Source organism: Lissotriton helveticus, chromosome 7 (assembly GCF_964261635.1).
Source record: "Lissotriton helveticus chromosome 7, aLisHel1.1, whole genome shotgun sequence".
Taxonomy (NCBI): Eukaryota; Metazoa; Chordata; class Amphibia; order Caudata; family Salamandridae; genus Lissotriton; species Lissotriton helveticus.
Window position 1 is genome coordinate 163,157,018 of NC_136068.1, and position 14,885 is coordinate 163,171,902.

The window sequence follows — 14,885 nt, forward strand, 5'->3', positions numbered from 1 at the left end:
TTCGCGTAGCTCCGCGTAGTGCGGCTCTGCGAACTACGCCCAGGGTTAGTAACAACCAACATGCGTTTTCCCTGTGACAGTGCACGTTCCTTAAGAATCGCCATCTGTACAGCCGTCAAAATTTTCTCCACAGTCGAAAATCGCATTTCAGCCGAAGTGTACAAGTGTGACTTGTAGGCAATAGGTACTGTGTCTCCTTCGTTAAAAGTAAGGTAAGTGAAACCCACCGCCCCAGGGACGAATCTTATCACCAGGTTGGTGTGGTTATCACGAGTCAGTAAGTATTTAGAAGCGAGCAGATAAGCCTGCAAAGATTGCAGAATAGCTGAGTGTTCCTGCAGCCAGCAAGATTTGGTAAAAGTAGGTTGTATCAAAGCATACAAAGGTTTGATACGCTGGGCGTATTCAGGAATGTATGTCCTCCCGAAATTCAAAAATCCCGGCAAAGACTGTAATTTTCTCAGAGTTGTCGGAGCGCGCAGTTGTGCGCATTTCTCCAAGAAGTGAGGAGCTAATCCTCGACCTTCATTGTTGAGCTCATAGCCCAGGAAAAACACTGTGTACTCTGCAATGTGCAACTTTGCAAAGTTAAATTTGTAATCGAAGTCCGCAAAGCTACAAATGATGCTGTCAACTCGACACAGATGCTCCCAAAGTTCGTCGTCTGTGAGATAAATGTCATCCACATACGAGCATGCATCAGCAAATACTCCAAGACTATTCTTATAGCCCATCGGTAAACGCCTGACCTGTTTTTGTTCGCCGCCGCATCTAAAACTGGTTCATTGGGAACTTAGACCATCCAAATAGTGGGCATAAAAACCGTTGGAAATGTCAAGCATGGTCTTAAACCGCTTACGCACAAGACTATCCACTAAGGCAGAGCTGTGTGTATTCTGTACTGCACAGGTAAGGCAATGCGAGTTTAAATGCCGGTAATCCAATACAAAACGATATGACCCGTCAGGCTTGGTCACAGTAAAAAGAGGGTTATTCATTGGTGACACACATGTTTCAATCACTCCTTGATATTCCAATTGTTCAAGGATTTCCGCAATGTAAGCCTTAGGTTCGTGTCTAATGGGATATTGAGGTTGAGGCTGTGGCATAGACCGCAAAGGAATCTCGTGGTATGGGGAAAATGTATCCCAACCACAGTGTGTACGGTACAGAGCCGGCGCAAGGGCTTTAGCCCACTCTTCTGCATAATTCAGCGCATGCTCCTTCGAGACAGTGTGCGCGAAACTTGGGAGGATTACCTCCTCCCCTCTTGGAGCCGCGAGCACAAAAGATGGGGGACAGTCAGCCTCTGCTAACAAAATGTCATAGGTAGTCGTAAGATTTTCCCCAAAATACCCCTTTTATGGTACGTTGTATGTCACCTTCAATGAACAGGACTATTTCATAAAGTCTATCAGGGGGAGCTACTCTAGTATCAGCTGTCTCCACAACAACATAACGGTCAGTCGCTGTCACCTTCACTAGTGGACGCAGGGCCTCTCGCACTATGGTAATCTCCGCCGCGCTGTCCAGCAAGGTCAGAGCCCATGTCTGATTCCGAAGCTGCGTTCTCGCTGTTAAAGCGGCGACTTTCTTCTTCTGATACTGGGGTTTCTTCGGTGTAGAATCGTCCTGCTTGCCTTTACCGTCTTTCGGGCGGGGCTGGTCTCGTCCATGCTGGCCACCCCGACCCACCGGTAGATGAGGCCGATGAGTCCTGAAAAGAACGAGGAGAGCGTTGATCAGAACCTGAAAACGATCAGATGATTTTATCGTCGCGCGATCGCGCAAGTCATAAATACGTTCTGGGGGCGCAGGCAATGGAGACGCAGGACGAGACTCCTGTCTCTGCTGTTGTTGTTTTCCCTGTTTTTGTTTTTTCGGCCAATTTTGTTTTTTGGTCTTGGGCTGTTCGTCAGTGTCTGACTTCTGCCCTTGGGGTTGTTTTTTCTCTTTAGTGGAAAAAGGCTTGAGACCCACGCTATTGCGGCCCGCGGTTTTATAAGCCGCCACAATAATCCTAGCTATTTGTCAGGGTTTGTCGACATCGGGAATCGCCTGCAATGCATTGGACACCTGAAAGTTAACCGCATCCCCCTTGACATTTGCAAGTATGAGATCGGAAACGACTTCAAAAAAGCCACACAGGCGTATACCCAATTCAACAGCAGCCTCAGATCCGTGCTCATCCTGAACACGCTTAAGGACCGTTGGCAGGACAGTCATAGACGGAGTGCCGTAACACCTCACATACACTGCCTCAAATGTTTTTCCCCATGTCTCACAGTCACCAATTTCTGGGGTCAAGTCTTTCGGTAAGCTAATTGTCAGAATCCTGTGTTTTTCACCAGGAGACGTGTTAGGAAATACAGCTTCTAGCTGGTCAAACTTTTCGGCAAGCCAGAAATGAAAATTGTCCTTATTCTGGGGGTGCTTGCCCATCACAGCATTGACCATCACGGGACTGAGCTTCACGGCCCTGTCCAGCAGGAAGCGCCTCACCACCTGGGGCCCTGCCCGGGAGATTACGGGTTATGTATTGCACTAACAACCTAATCACGCTAATTGCGACTACATGTAGTTGTCTCAATTCAACAACGGAACATGTCCCGTGTTGAGGATGAGGTGTAAATCCAGCCAAAACAGGCCAATTTGCGCCGGGAATGGACAAAGGACCTAACCTCGGAGTTGTCAAAGAGTGGGGTAGGGCGCCATCAAACCAAACGCGGTGCTGCCAAGCATCAATAGGAACTTCCTGTGCCCTATATGGAGTATATTCCTGTGGCACAGCAGTGGGAGTGTATGTGTCGAACACAGTAGTATTTGCGTTCACAGCTGGGAAGGTCACCCACGAGTAAAAGATTTCGTAAGGGTAAGCCACCTCTGCACTCACCACCATAATCACGGCCATGCCATCCACGGGAACATTATAAGTCTGCAAATGATTACGCACCGCAATGCGACTATGTTGCGGAATGTTCACCGTGGCCATAGCGACACAGAAAGAAAGAGACACAAAGTAAACTTTGTAGCACAACTGGGTAGTAATTCAAAGAAACCGTTTAGAAAGATTCAACCATGAAAAGACCTATGTAAATATAGGTAGGTTTGTCCGACACCACCGTTAACCGGAAACAATAGTGAAGGTGTTAAGGACTGAATATTGCACTACTCGAGTCTCATGTAATAAGACCACCAATGATTGGGCGCCATGTCGCAGGGATTCCGTTCTCATACAGAACTGTGCATAGATACTTGGAACATCAGTGAATTAGGGTGTTCCAAAACTCACCTTAGTACCCAAAATCCCCTACCAGACTAGCTACAGTGTCTCATTGGTTATTACAAACTCCCAATGTTTAGACAAACCAGAACATGGACTTAGTACACCTCAGGTAACGGGGAACACATGAACACTCTTTTGTTATACAATCATTTCAATGCAGAACAAGGAGTAAATGAGGACGCGTGCACATTTGAAATTAAATGTTTATTTTCTTATGCAGTGTTCTCAAACGTAGTATCGTAGCTAATACAAGCAAACATATTATAAGAAACAAAGTAATCAGCATAGTTACTAGTCCATAGAATATAAAAGGTGAAAGCATGTTAAAATGCTAAAACGAATAGGGTTAAACAACACCTAATTCTCACCCTCCCTAGCTAATATATTATATCTAAGAAGGTCTCTTTGGGTTTTAGCAGGGCGGGCCCATACCTCAGATCCTAGTGGTAAGGGATCACATCATCTTCCACCAGCTCGCTGCATGCGAAGCACCATCAAGTGTGTTTGTATGCTCTGTGCAATGCAATATAAAATGCGCCTAAAGCCAGAATTTGGCCGCAGCTCCATATATGTTATGTCTAGGAACGTGCGAAGTACTGTGTTGAGATATCCATGAAGGCTTCAGCTCTCACTGTACAGACACAGCTCACCAAGCAAAGCTGATATCAGAGCAATAACATATTATTCTCGTGTAGAGCAAAACATTCTACTAGGCTCAAAGCTAAAGTAACAATTATATGTCGTGTGCAGAAGCAGCAAAATGGTAAAATGGCGTTTAAACTCCTAATAAGCTCATGCTAACTTAACACAGTGTGTAGGCATAACATATCTATATGACAGCCTCCTACACATTTCATGAAAAACAGTTGTTAAATTTGTTGTCAAGAGTGCAATCACAGATATAATGATGCAACATTCTCCTCTGAACAAGGGGATGTACGTGCCATTTAATTTAAAATATAATGTTTAAGCTAACTTTTTGCTGTCTTATTGTTGTAATTCTTAACATTTTTTTTCTCCGTTATCCTAGATTTGTGTTCATCTTCCTGATGCACTTTGATCTGAAACTGAAAGACCCAAACGAGAAAATCCCATGCTTTGACAAAAGCAGATACGGATTTGGAATGATGCAGCCAGCAAATGATATCACCATCCGCTACAGAGCTAAAAGTTGTCAATAAAAGGGACAGTTTCAACAGTTCCTCTGTAACAACTGAGATCCTTAATTGTGAGCATGTGCATTTCATCTCAGGTTAATCCCAGCGTGAAAAAAGTATTAGCCCTCTAGGATGAAAGCTGCCCCATTTGTAAGTTCTGTCATCTCTATTTCATGAAGTATCGTTTTCTTTATGTACCTTACATGGTGCTGCAGTAAAGAAAGATGATCTCTCATTTTGTACTTTCATGTTATCTAATCACTTTTTGGGAAAGCACCGGCCTGTATTATCACTCTAAGCAAATTGAAATATTAAATGGAGACCACACCATGGATAGAACAAGTCAAGATTCTAATTACTAAACTATTTGATCACGATGAATACCTCTGATTAGTCAGGGTTCCAATGCACAAGTTTTTGAATGGTTCTTATTGAAAGTGTGCCTGTCCAATGTCAATCCTCTAGTAGCCCAGACAGTCAGGTAGGAGCCAACCACCTTACCTCATATTTAGAAATGCATAGAAAAACCAGAGAGATAAACTCTTCCTTGGATTCTCTGAATGTACTGCAGACATTATGGACAAAGCCCTTTGCTATGGTAAACCCTATGATTTGCAAAATCACAGGATTTTCAAACTCAAAAGGGGTTTTCTTTATGTACATAAGGCCTTTCACAAGTTTGAAAATTATTTCTGACTCGTAAAAGAACTTTTGTGATCCTGTCATAATTGCAAATAGGAGGAGGCATAATTGGGGTGTCCCACTCGTATTTCCAATTCAGGAAGGGATGCATTAATGGATTGTGCCTACAGTGACAAACCATTGGGTTCCTGACACCGAGTTGCAGTGGTAACTGATTCAGAAAAAGGAAGGGGGGGTCTTTAGGACCCGTTCCCCTTTCAAAATTATGTTGGGAGGTTTGGGGGGAGCAGGCTGTGATCCTGTCGACCACTGCCTGTTCTCTCTAAACTTTTTCAAAATGGCAATAAAATGTATTTCAAAGCAGCACTAGTTCCTTTAAAGAATATGGACTGCTTTTTAAAAAGAAAAAATGTTCATTTTGAAATGCAGGCTACCATTGCTGTGATTGCAGCCAATCACAGAGAGTCACAAATTGAGACCCTCCTAATGAATAATAATGATGCTAGTCGCTCTTTGGCCCTCTGCAATTCAGTAGTTTGTGAAACAACCATTAAGTTCTAGAGTTAATTTTTAAAATTATACGCCATTCACTAAGAGCCAATGAGCAATTTTAATTACTTTTTCCAAATGGAACAATAGTACTTCAGATCTTATTTCCGGAAAACAATTCAGAAGTATCAGCAATGTGGGCCTAAAGATCGTAGCCTGCAAGTTATCCAGTATTAGGGTATCTTTCATAGATTCACATTCTTGAATAGTAGAGATGGGAGTCACAAGGTAACATAATCAAGCAGTAGTTAACATTTACATCAGGCTATAATGGCCCTGTGCCATGTTTTAGAAAGTCTATCTAAGTCCTTTTTAAGAAAGGGCCAAATGTTAAATACAACAAATAAGCTTCTAGCACCCTCTAGAACACACATAGCGGTGGCAGATCCTCTCAGATTTTTACAGCCGTTCTGTGTAAAGGGAGTCCCCTGAGTTCTACTCAACTCTTCCTCAAGTTTCTGGATTTTTTTTCCTGGAATTTCAGGTTCAGGGAGGATACCTCTAGCAAGAGTTTTTTGGTAACTCTGCGGAATTCCTCTGAGTGAACCTCCACGAGCTAAGTCCACCCCTATTCATTTCTGGGATCCAAACTAAATACAGTCCAATGCAAAGCATTTCTATCAGATGAGTGCCAGATAAGACTACAGCAGTTGGTACTAGCCATCAAAGGAAAAAGGTCAGTTTCCGTAAGGAGGTACACATTTCTCCTAGGAATGTGCTCATCTGCAATAAACCTGGTGCCCTTGGCCAGACTCAAGATGAGACCTCTTCAGGAAGAACTTCAACAGCAGTGGCCACAAACCTTGGAATCCTTCGAAGACATACTTTGTCTCACCCCGATCATGAAAGAAGCAATGCGATGGTGGTATCACAGACCAAATCTCTCGAAGGCCCTCACTTTCTTGCAAGAGATACAGATTACATCATAACAACAGATGCCTCTAGGAAGGCTGGGGAGGACACTTACAGGACCTCCAAATTCAAGGCAAAAGGTCCAGTACTCAGAAACTAAAACACATCAACAGTCTGGAACTAAAAGCTGTATTCCTCTACCTTCAGGCTTTTTTTAATCCAAGGATGGCAATTGCCTTGAGGCTATTTCGTACGGACAATATGACTAGCATGTTCTACATAAACAGACAGGAGGGAACCAAGTCTCTCTCGCTTTAGCAAGAAGCTCAATAGTTATGGGAGTGGGCAAAGGAGCATGGGATATTTTTCAGAGCCGAACGTGTTCCAGTGTTCCATAACACACTAGTAGATGCCCTCAGCAGAGCAACAGACAGTTGTCATGAATGGGAGCTCAGTCAACACCAGCTGGATAGAGTATTTGGATATGGGGAAAACCAGCAGTAGACCTATATGCAGCAGACGACAACACCAAATGCCAGTCCTTTGCCAGCAGGTTTCCTCTCCCAGGGTCTCAGGGCAATGCCCTTCTGATGCGATGGTCAGGGATATATGCTTATGCCTTTCCCCCCAGTCCATTGGTCTCCAGACCGCTGAACAAAATGAAGCTGGAAAGTTGCTGCCTGATAATGAACAGTTCCCAGGTGGCCCACGAAACATTGGTTAATGGAACTTCTTCATCTTTCAGAGTACAGACCCATACTCCTGCAGCCATCTTCTCTCCTTACCAGGAACAACAGTCAGGTATGCCATCTGGAACCGGCATCACTGTACTTGCATGCCTGGCTCCTGAGTTTTTGGAGTTCAGGGAAATGAACATCTCTCAGGAATGCAGGGCCAACCTTACAAAATCTAGAGCTGAAAGTACCAACAAAATGTTCAGACTGAAATGCCAAAGGTTCTGCTTCTGGTGCCAACGAAACAACTTACATCCATTTCAGGCATCCCTGCAGCATATTTTGCCATACCTCCTCTCCTTGGAAAATCAGGTCTGGCTTTTGCCTCAGTCAAAGTACATCTGGTCTCTAGCTCTCCCTACAGAAGACCTTCTAAAGCTGCTTCCCTTTGTGCCTTTAGCTTAGTCAAGCAATTTATGATGAGTCTTTTCCACATCTTCCCTCTTGTGCAAGCTCGCCCACCACCACCCTCCCCACCCCTGTATGGAAGCTTAACATCGTTCTAGCACAGTTGATGAAACAACCATTTGAACTGATTCACAGAGCTTAATTTAAGTTTTTACATGGAAGGTCGCTCTTCTCGTGGCTATCACCTCAGCTAGTCTTTTGTTTATGGGATATGTACTTCTCACTCGTACTTTGAAAATCAAAAGGAATCTGCCTCTGATGGGGTTGTTCTTTTTAAAAAAAGGACGTAGTTAGGCTATCTAAAACATGATATAGGGCCATTATAGCATATGGCCCTATATCTGCTTGATTATGTTACTGTGGGACTCCCATCTCAACGACGGGGAATGATTCAAGCATGTGAATGTATAAAAGATAACAATACAGGAGAACCATAGTTACAGGTAAGTAACTTATTTTCTTTTATGTGGTCCAGACCTTTCTTCACCCAGAAATGAGGAATGTAATCTTCAAACAACATTTTCCCATGTGTCCAAACATTTTCCCATGTGTCCAAAACAATGGAATGACAATGAATTTAGTCTATATTACTATCTTGCAGTTGCGGAGGGAAAGGCATAACCTAGAAGTGTACGTAGCTAGTATACAGTTGCTAAATCTGTACCACATTTGCAGGATAAGAACTATCAAAATATTTCCGACTTAGAGCCACTACATGTAAATATTTGTAAGTGAATGGTCTGAAAATCTGCCATGGATTAGGCCCTATGTGTAACAAAGTTTGACAGCTCGGCCCTAAACATCATCCGCTGTTTTCAAGCTTTCTAACATTCATCTCAAACATATGCTCTTATTTAGAGTTTTTTGTGGCCTGATGTCTGCCAGGGTTGTGGAGGTCACCATCGGGAAGACCTGGCTGCCATATTTAGAAATCTCCACCAGCCTGCCAGAGATCTATGTGCCTTGAATGGAGTGCTTCCATGGCAACTCCTCTGAAGGCACTAAAAGTTTGCTGAAATGGTCTCCATGTTTCATAGGGCCATTCAGCAAACATTTGTGTTTTACAAAAACAAACTCTCAAAGTGGGAACTTGTACTTTCTAAAAACAAAATACTAATGACCCTGTTTTCTTCTGTTGAAGACCACTGGGAATTCCCCAGCGTTTCAAAATGGGAAGAAAGAACAACAACCATCCACTCAAATTACGGTGAAGGTTGTGATGTACTTCAGTCTGCTGGCACAGTCTACCCAACTCTAAATCTGTCGGTTTGGCGTACTGGCAATTTTGCCACAAGCGTGACAGAGTGCCCTATCCGCCAAACTCTAAATAACCCCCAGAAGAAATATTTCATCTGAAAACAGAAAACCTAACTGTCCTTTTTAAATGTGCAATCCACCAGATGGTCATAACTTTCTGATTTCATAATTTTGAGGATATTAACTAATGGTTGTAATCCATTTCTCAAATTGCACCTAAGACAAAAGATGATTCCATTGGAAGCATAGGTTTTTACATGGAGAAAAAAGAGGTACACAAATAATTGGTCAATTACATATGTTTGCTAATTTTATGACTCAGCAGTCAAAGCATCACTCTTCCCCAAGGGTCCCACAAAAGCCATTGGGCCTGATGTTCAAAGGAGGTTGGTGGGAAGGTGATTTTTGCTCTGCCCTTCAACCAGCCACTCCCATTGCATAAAAGATGTACAAACAACTTGATTATCAACAGAACAGAAAAAAACAACTTGAAAATCTCCTGCTTCATTAATATTCTCAGGGAGGGAATCAGCATGCAACTCCTCGCAGCCTGTTGTAAATGGTGGGTGGTATGGTGGTCTGCATGGGAAAGGACACCGCTATCCCTGCATTCGCTGATTGTGACGTTTGTATATCACAGTCCTTGTCCGTCAAATGGACAGATGTTACAATGAAAACATTAACTCGCCATTTGGTTAATTTCAAAGGGGCAAACATACAGTGGCCCTCTTGACCACTACTCCCATATTCCTGGTCCACAAGAAAAAAGTGGAATTTCTCCCTTTGAAAATCCACTACAACTTCCTTTGAGATCACAGTATGCCATCAATGGTTTACAGCTATAATTCATACATCATGCCCATAATTTTATATTTCAATTTTGAAAGTTCCAAATATTAGTAAATTGAAACACAGCATTGGAAACCCTTAGACCAGGATGGAAATGGTCATTTTAGGGGCATTTCACAACATATGAGGTTTAAAACTTGTAAATGTATCCTTCACCGTTTACTCCTACAATTAAAATAGATGTTCAACTTTTGAGGAATTACAAAGAATCCAATAACCGTACATATTTCTATGAGTGCTCCAATGAGTATAATTTTCTACTACAAAGCCACTGCACAAATAATGTTCCCAAATGGCCCAAGTAAATTTACATTAGAAAAAACTCCAATCAGTATTGTAAAGTACATTTGATGTCTTTATTTATTCTCTTCTTAGATTATTGATAATTTGTAACATAACAATCCGTCAACCTTTGTAGTCAGGAGCCAGGCATGTAGTTTGCGTGCGATTACCATATTCTTAACACACTTAATAGTCCTTGCAATGTATAAGAACAGTCCATTCAGATATTTGATATACATGTCACACTTTAGGAATTTACGAACTATAATTTTAAATGATCCATAAATTTGAGTAGCAGTAATGTTTTGTTAGTTCTTTTTATGTGTCTCAGCAGAATGACTAAAATGACTGAAATTCTCATAATTTGAGCTTAGTTTGTTTTTGGAGACTTACATTTCATTCTTATGATTTAATAAAGATGAACATCAGAATTGATTACTTTAGATTACCATATAGCTATAGGTTTTAAAAGGACAGTAGGTGTATGTTGATAGATAACAAGTATATTTGCATGCATCTTCTTCTTTACATAGTACAATTGAGTATGCGATGAATATGATATTTAGCAACCTGTTTTCGAATTGAATATTGCTTTTGATCATTTGAGGACAATATTTTTAAGTTTATAATGATTGCAAAATGCTTCTCTCAGACTCTTTCTTTGTGGTAGAAAATGTTACTTATATATCTTTGAGGGTAATGATGAGACGTGATGATGTAGAAATTTACATTAGTACCTAAAACCTTTTTTTCCTCCAGAGGGAAACTTTTTCTCATTCACTTAAGGAAACCCCCTAAATTTACGTAGCAGGGAACTACCTGCAGCCGGAGAAAACCCACAAGCACGCAATTGCTCATGTTCACTGGAATTTGTAGTTCCACCTTATCCAGTATTAGGTTATCTTTCATAGATTCACATGCCTGAATCATTCCCCGTCGTCGGGATGGGATTCCTGGTACATAAATAAAGTAATGTCTCATTAGACATTTAGAGTAATAGGCCAAGGGCCTCACATTATTAACATATCCATGTCCTTTTGTGAAAAGGACCAAACTTCGGAGAATAGCCAATCACCACCCTCTGGAACCTTTCTGGAAGGAGCTCTAGTCCCTCAAATTTTCTACCGCACGTCGTGCTAAGGGAGTCTCCACTGAGCTATGCTCAGCTTTCCTTGTTTTCTGGATTTCCAGTGCCCTTTTCTTCAAAATTCCTTCATCTGTGTGGAGTTCTCAGGTTCTTCATGCAAATACTCCTAAGAAAGGCCTTTATAGGTTCTGCGCTTCCTGTGGTAAAAAGAGACTTCATGTGGATGACCAACACAAGGACTGTCTCTACTGCCTTTACCCAGATCACTCTTCAAAGGACTGTAAGGTATGTCGTACCTTTTCTTCAAAAAACCTCAAAGATAGGGAGGGACACCTCTTAATTTGGCTGCAGAGGCTTAAAGATAAAGACCAAGCCGATTCTTCTGAGGAGAGGTAATGTTCCTCAGAGTCTTCACATTCCTCTCAGAAAAGACCTAGAGTGGCCTCTCCAGGACCTTCATCGCAGCCACCTCAAAAGAAGACGGACAAAAATTCTTCAGAGGCACATCCTAAAGCTCTGACGGCAAAGGTTTCTCCTCAAGAGGTTCTTCACACCTTCAAGAAGCCTGTTTCCACCTCATCGACGACGGCCTCGTCGCCGATGGCTTCAACTATGAGGAAATCTCCATCTTTAACTGTAACCTCGTCGATGACGACAGTCTCAACTTCTGTCGCATCTTCAACTTTATCCACGTCGACGACGACAACTTCATCGTCGACGGCTGGTAGGTCTATCCCGTCGACGATAAAAATAAAGAAATCATCGTCGACGTCAAAGCCAGCGTCTACACTAAGATCGCCGACTAGCGTGTCAACGCCTACGTCGACGAAGACTATTCCGTCGACGTCTACCCCGACGAGGACTCTGTCGACGACTACGATGGCACCGTCGATGACGACACCGTCGACGAGGACACCGTCGAAGACGCCAACACCGTCAACGACAGCTTCGTCGACGGGAGCTCCGTCGCCTTTACCACAGGTGATGCCTGTCGATGTTTCACCGTTGACGACTACTCCGTCGATGGGCTTGTCGACGACAACAGAACCCAAGCTACACAGTGCGTATGTCCACCTCAAGATTACAAACGCATGCTGACACTAGCCTTGACTTCTCCTAGTAGGGTCCAACCATTACCACCTACTCACCTCTTGGAGGAGGAAGATTCTGACGATGGCAGTATGTTCTAAGCTGCAACAAGCCCATCTGAACTTCACGTTAAGTACCACGACAGCTCGGACTATGATGACCAAGAGCAGGAGGACCAGGTGGATTATCCTGAAGAGTGCCACCTACCTCGACCTCCTGTGGTTTGCCTTCCTGCGTCCCTGGTTTCCGACCTCCAATTTCTTATCACTGATTATAAGCAGAGGTTTCTAACTTCGGCTACGTCTCCACCTCCTCCAGTAGCCTCTCCGCCACCAAGGCCATGGCCTTCGCCCGTGATTTTACAGCCTGGGCCTTCCACTTCACAGCCTCCACCTTCCACGGATGATGAGGAGAAGGATCCACATGAGGAAGGGGAACTTCACGATTCCCAATCGACACATGATGAGTGGGATGATTACGTAATTCCCTGTCCAGCATCCCCCACTCAAGCTGACTCGCCTCCTGAGGATATCGGGGGTTTCCATAACATCCTAGAGAGAGCGGCACAGCATTTCCAGATACCTATACCTTCCCACCAACAGGATTGCTTCCTTTATGACTTTAAGGAACCTTTCAAAAAATCCATCAGGTCTATACCTATTATTGACTACATGTGGGATCAGGGTGTAAAGATTAAGCACAACCCTTCTTATCTACCCCTGTGTTGCCTCGGCTGGACAAGAAATACATGGCTCCGGACACCACTCCAGCATGCCTGACCGGACACCCCAAACCTGACTCAGTTATCACAAAGGCCGCTCAGCTGAAATCTAAAATTCCTTCCGCACTGCTGACCGCTTCTCCGGATAAGGAAGGTAGACGGCTTGATAATATTGGGAAACGTTTCTCGTCCATGTCAGCATTAACAGTGCGTGCTTCCAACTCCTTGGCACTGTTAGGACGCTATAACAGGCAGATGTGGGCAGACATTGCCCCATATCTTGGAGCCTTGCCGGACGATTCAAAGGAAGAAGCAAAAAAGGGCGAACATTCGGCATCCGAGATCATCGATTGTGCGATGGATATCGCCTCTACTGGTTTTCGCCAACTGGCCGGTGCTGCGGTACTACGGCGCCAAGGATGGCTAAAGGCGACGGCATTCTGACCGGAAGTACACACTTTTCGTGGCTCAAGGGGAAGGGGACAGTCTTCTATGAGAGGAGACTACCAGCACTACCAATCTTCCTATTCTTCCAATCAGCAATATCGGCGGCAGTACCAGCAGCGTCAACAGCAACAACAGTTGTCTTACTCTAAGTCCTCCTTTCGAGGAAAAGGTGGTAGACAGAAAGACGCCACTCGGCGACAATGACTCTCCAATGCCACTGATCTCCACTTCCTTTCCACCCTCCAGAATTTCTTATTTCCTACACAATTGGAAAAAGATAACAACAGACGGCTGGGTCCTCCAGCTGGTTCAATTTGGACACTCGCTGGAATTCATACAAATTCCTCCTTAAACCCCTCCCCGACCTACACTTCACAAGAACTTACGTCTTCTACTCCTAGAGATTTTACTGATGCTCCGGAGGGGAGATATAGAAAGAGTTCCTCCTCGTCAACGTGAAAACGGGTTTTACTCCCTTTTTTTCCTGGTGCGGAAAAAAGAGAAGAAATGGAGGCCAATCCTAGACTTGAGAAGTCTCAAAATTTTTTAAAGAAGCACTCGGTCCGCATGGTTACCATCCAAGAGGTGCTACAACTTCTCAACGCAAATGACTGCATGGTGTCCTTAGATCTTCAAAACGCCTATTTTCACGTCCCTATCCACCGGAATCACAAAAAGTTCCTGAGGTTTGCTGTGGCGGGCAGGCACTACCAATTTCGGGTCCTGCCTTTCGGACTCAAATCGGTGCCACGCATTTTTACGAAATGCCTTCCTCCAATGGCCGCATATCTCAGACAGCAACACCATCAAGTCTTACCATATCTGGACGAATGGCTTGTCAAAGCACCCTCTCTGGAAGGCGCGACCAGGTCTTTCGACGCCTGTCTATAGCTTTTTGATCGCTTGGGGCTCACTCTCAATCAGGACAAGTCCGTCCTCCAGCCTTCCCGGCGTATACCTTTCCTGGGTGCTACTCTCGGCACGACCCAAAAGAAAACTTTTCCCTAACAAGAATGACGAGACAGACTTCTTTCCTTGGCAAATCGCATAAGATCCAAAAGGTCTCTCACAGTGCGCCTTTTCAAATCCCTGCTCGGGATGATGTCTTCCTGGATGAAACCATTGGCAAAGACAGTAGGCCCTAGAGACATATCGTCTCTGCCAATGCTTGTTCAAATTCAGGAATTCCGCTAGGAATTTTAATGCCTTTTTTACACCCTTGATATCGCAGTCTAACTGTAGCACTTAAAGCCCAGAGTAATAAATTACAATCATCAACTTCAAGTGACACTGCATTTATGTTCTTGATAAATAAATAAATAAAATACTGGTTCCGCACTGTCGCCTCCACATGCGCCCTCTTTAAGAGGCGCTATCGGCTCAATGGGTCCAATGTACGGGGTCAGTCGACGATGTCATCTGAGTGACCCCCTCAGGCGGACAATACCGGATATATGACGTTATAACGCATACTTTAACAACGCATACCTTTACAACGCTATTTTTACAACGCAGGAACCATTAC

The 14,885-nt window shown here is 43.7% G+C and overlaps 1 protein-coding gene across 1 annotated transcript in view; it reads left to right on the forward strand.

Annotated features, from left to right (window-relative positions):
* Nucleotides 1–4,678, forward strand: part of PTGIS (prostaglandin I2 synthase) — a 1,239,217-nt gene extending 1,234,539 nt beyond the window's left edge. Inside the window, exon 10 of the mRNA XM_078651848.1 lies at nt 4,317–4,678. Coding sequence (XP_078507974.1) covers nt 4,317–4,467 — 151 coding nt within the window. The 3' untranslated portion in view covers nt 4,468–4,678. The remainder of the gene's footprint in view (nt 1–4,316) is intronic.
* The last annotated feature ends 10,207 nt before the right edge of the window (nt 4,679–14,885 follow it).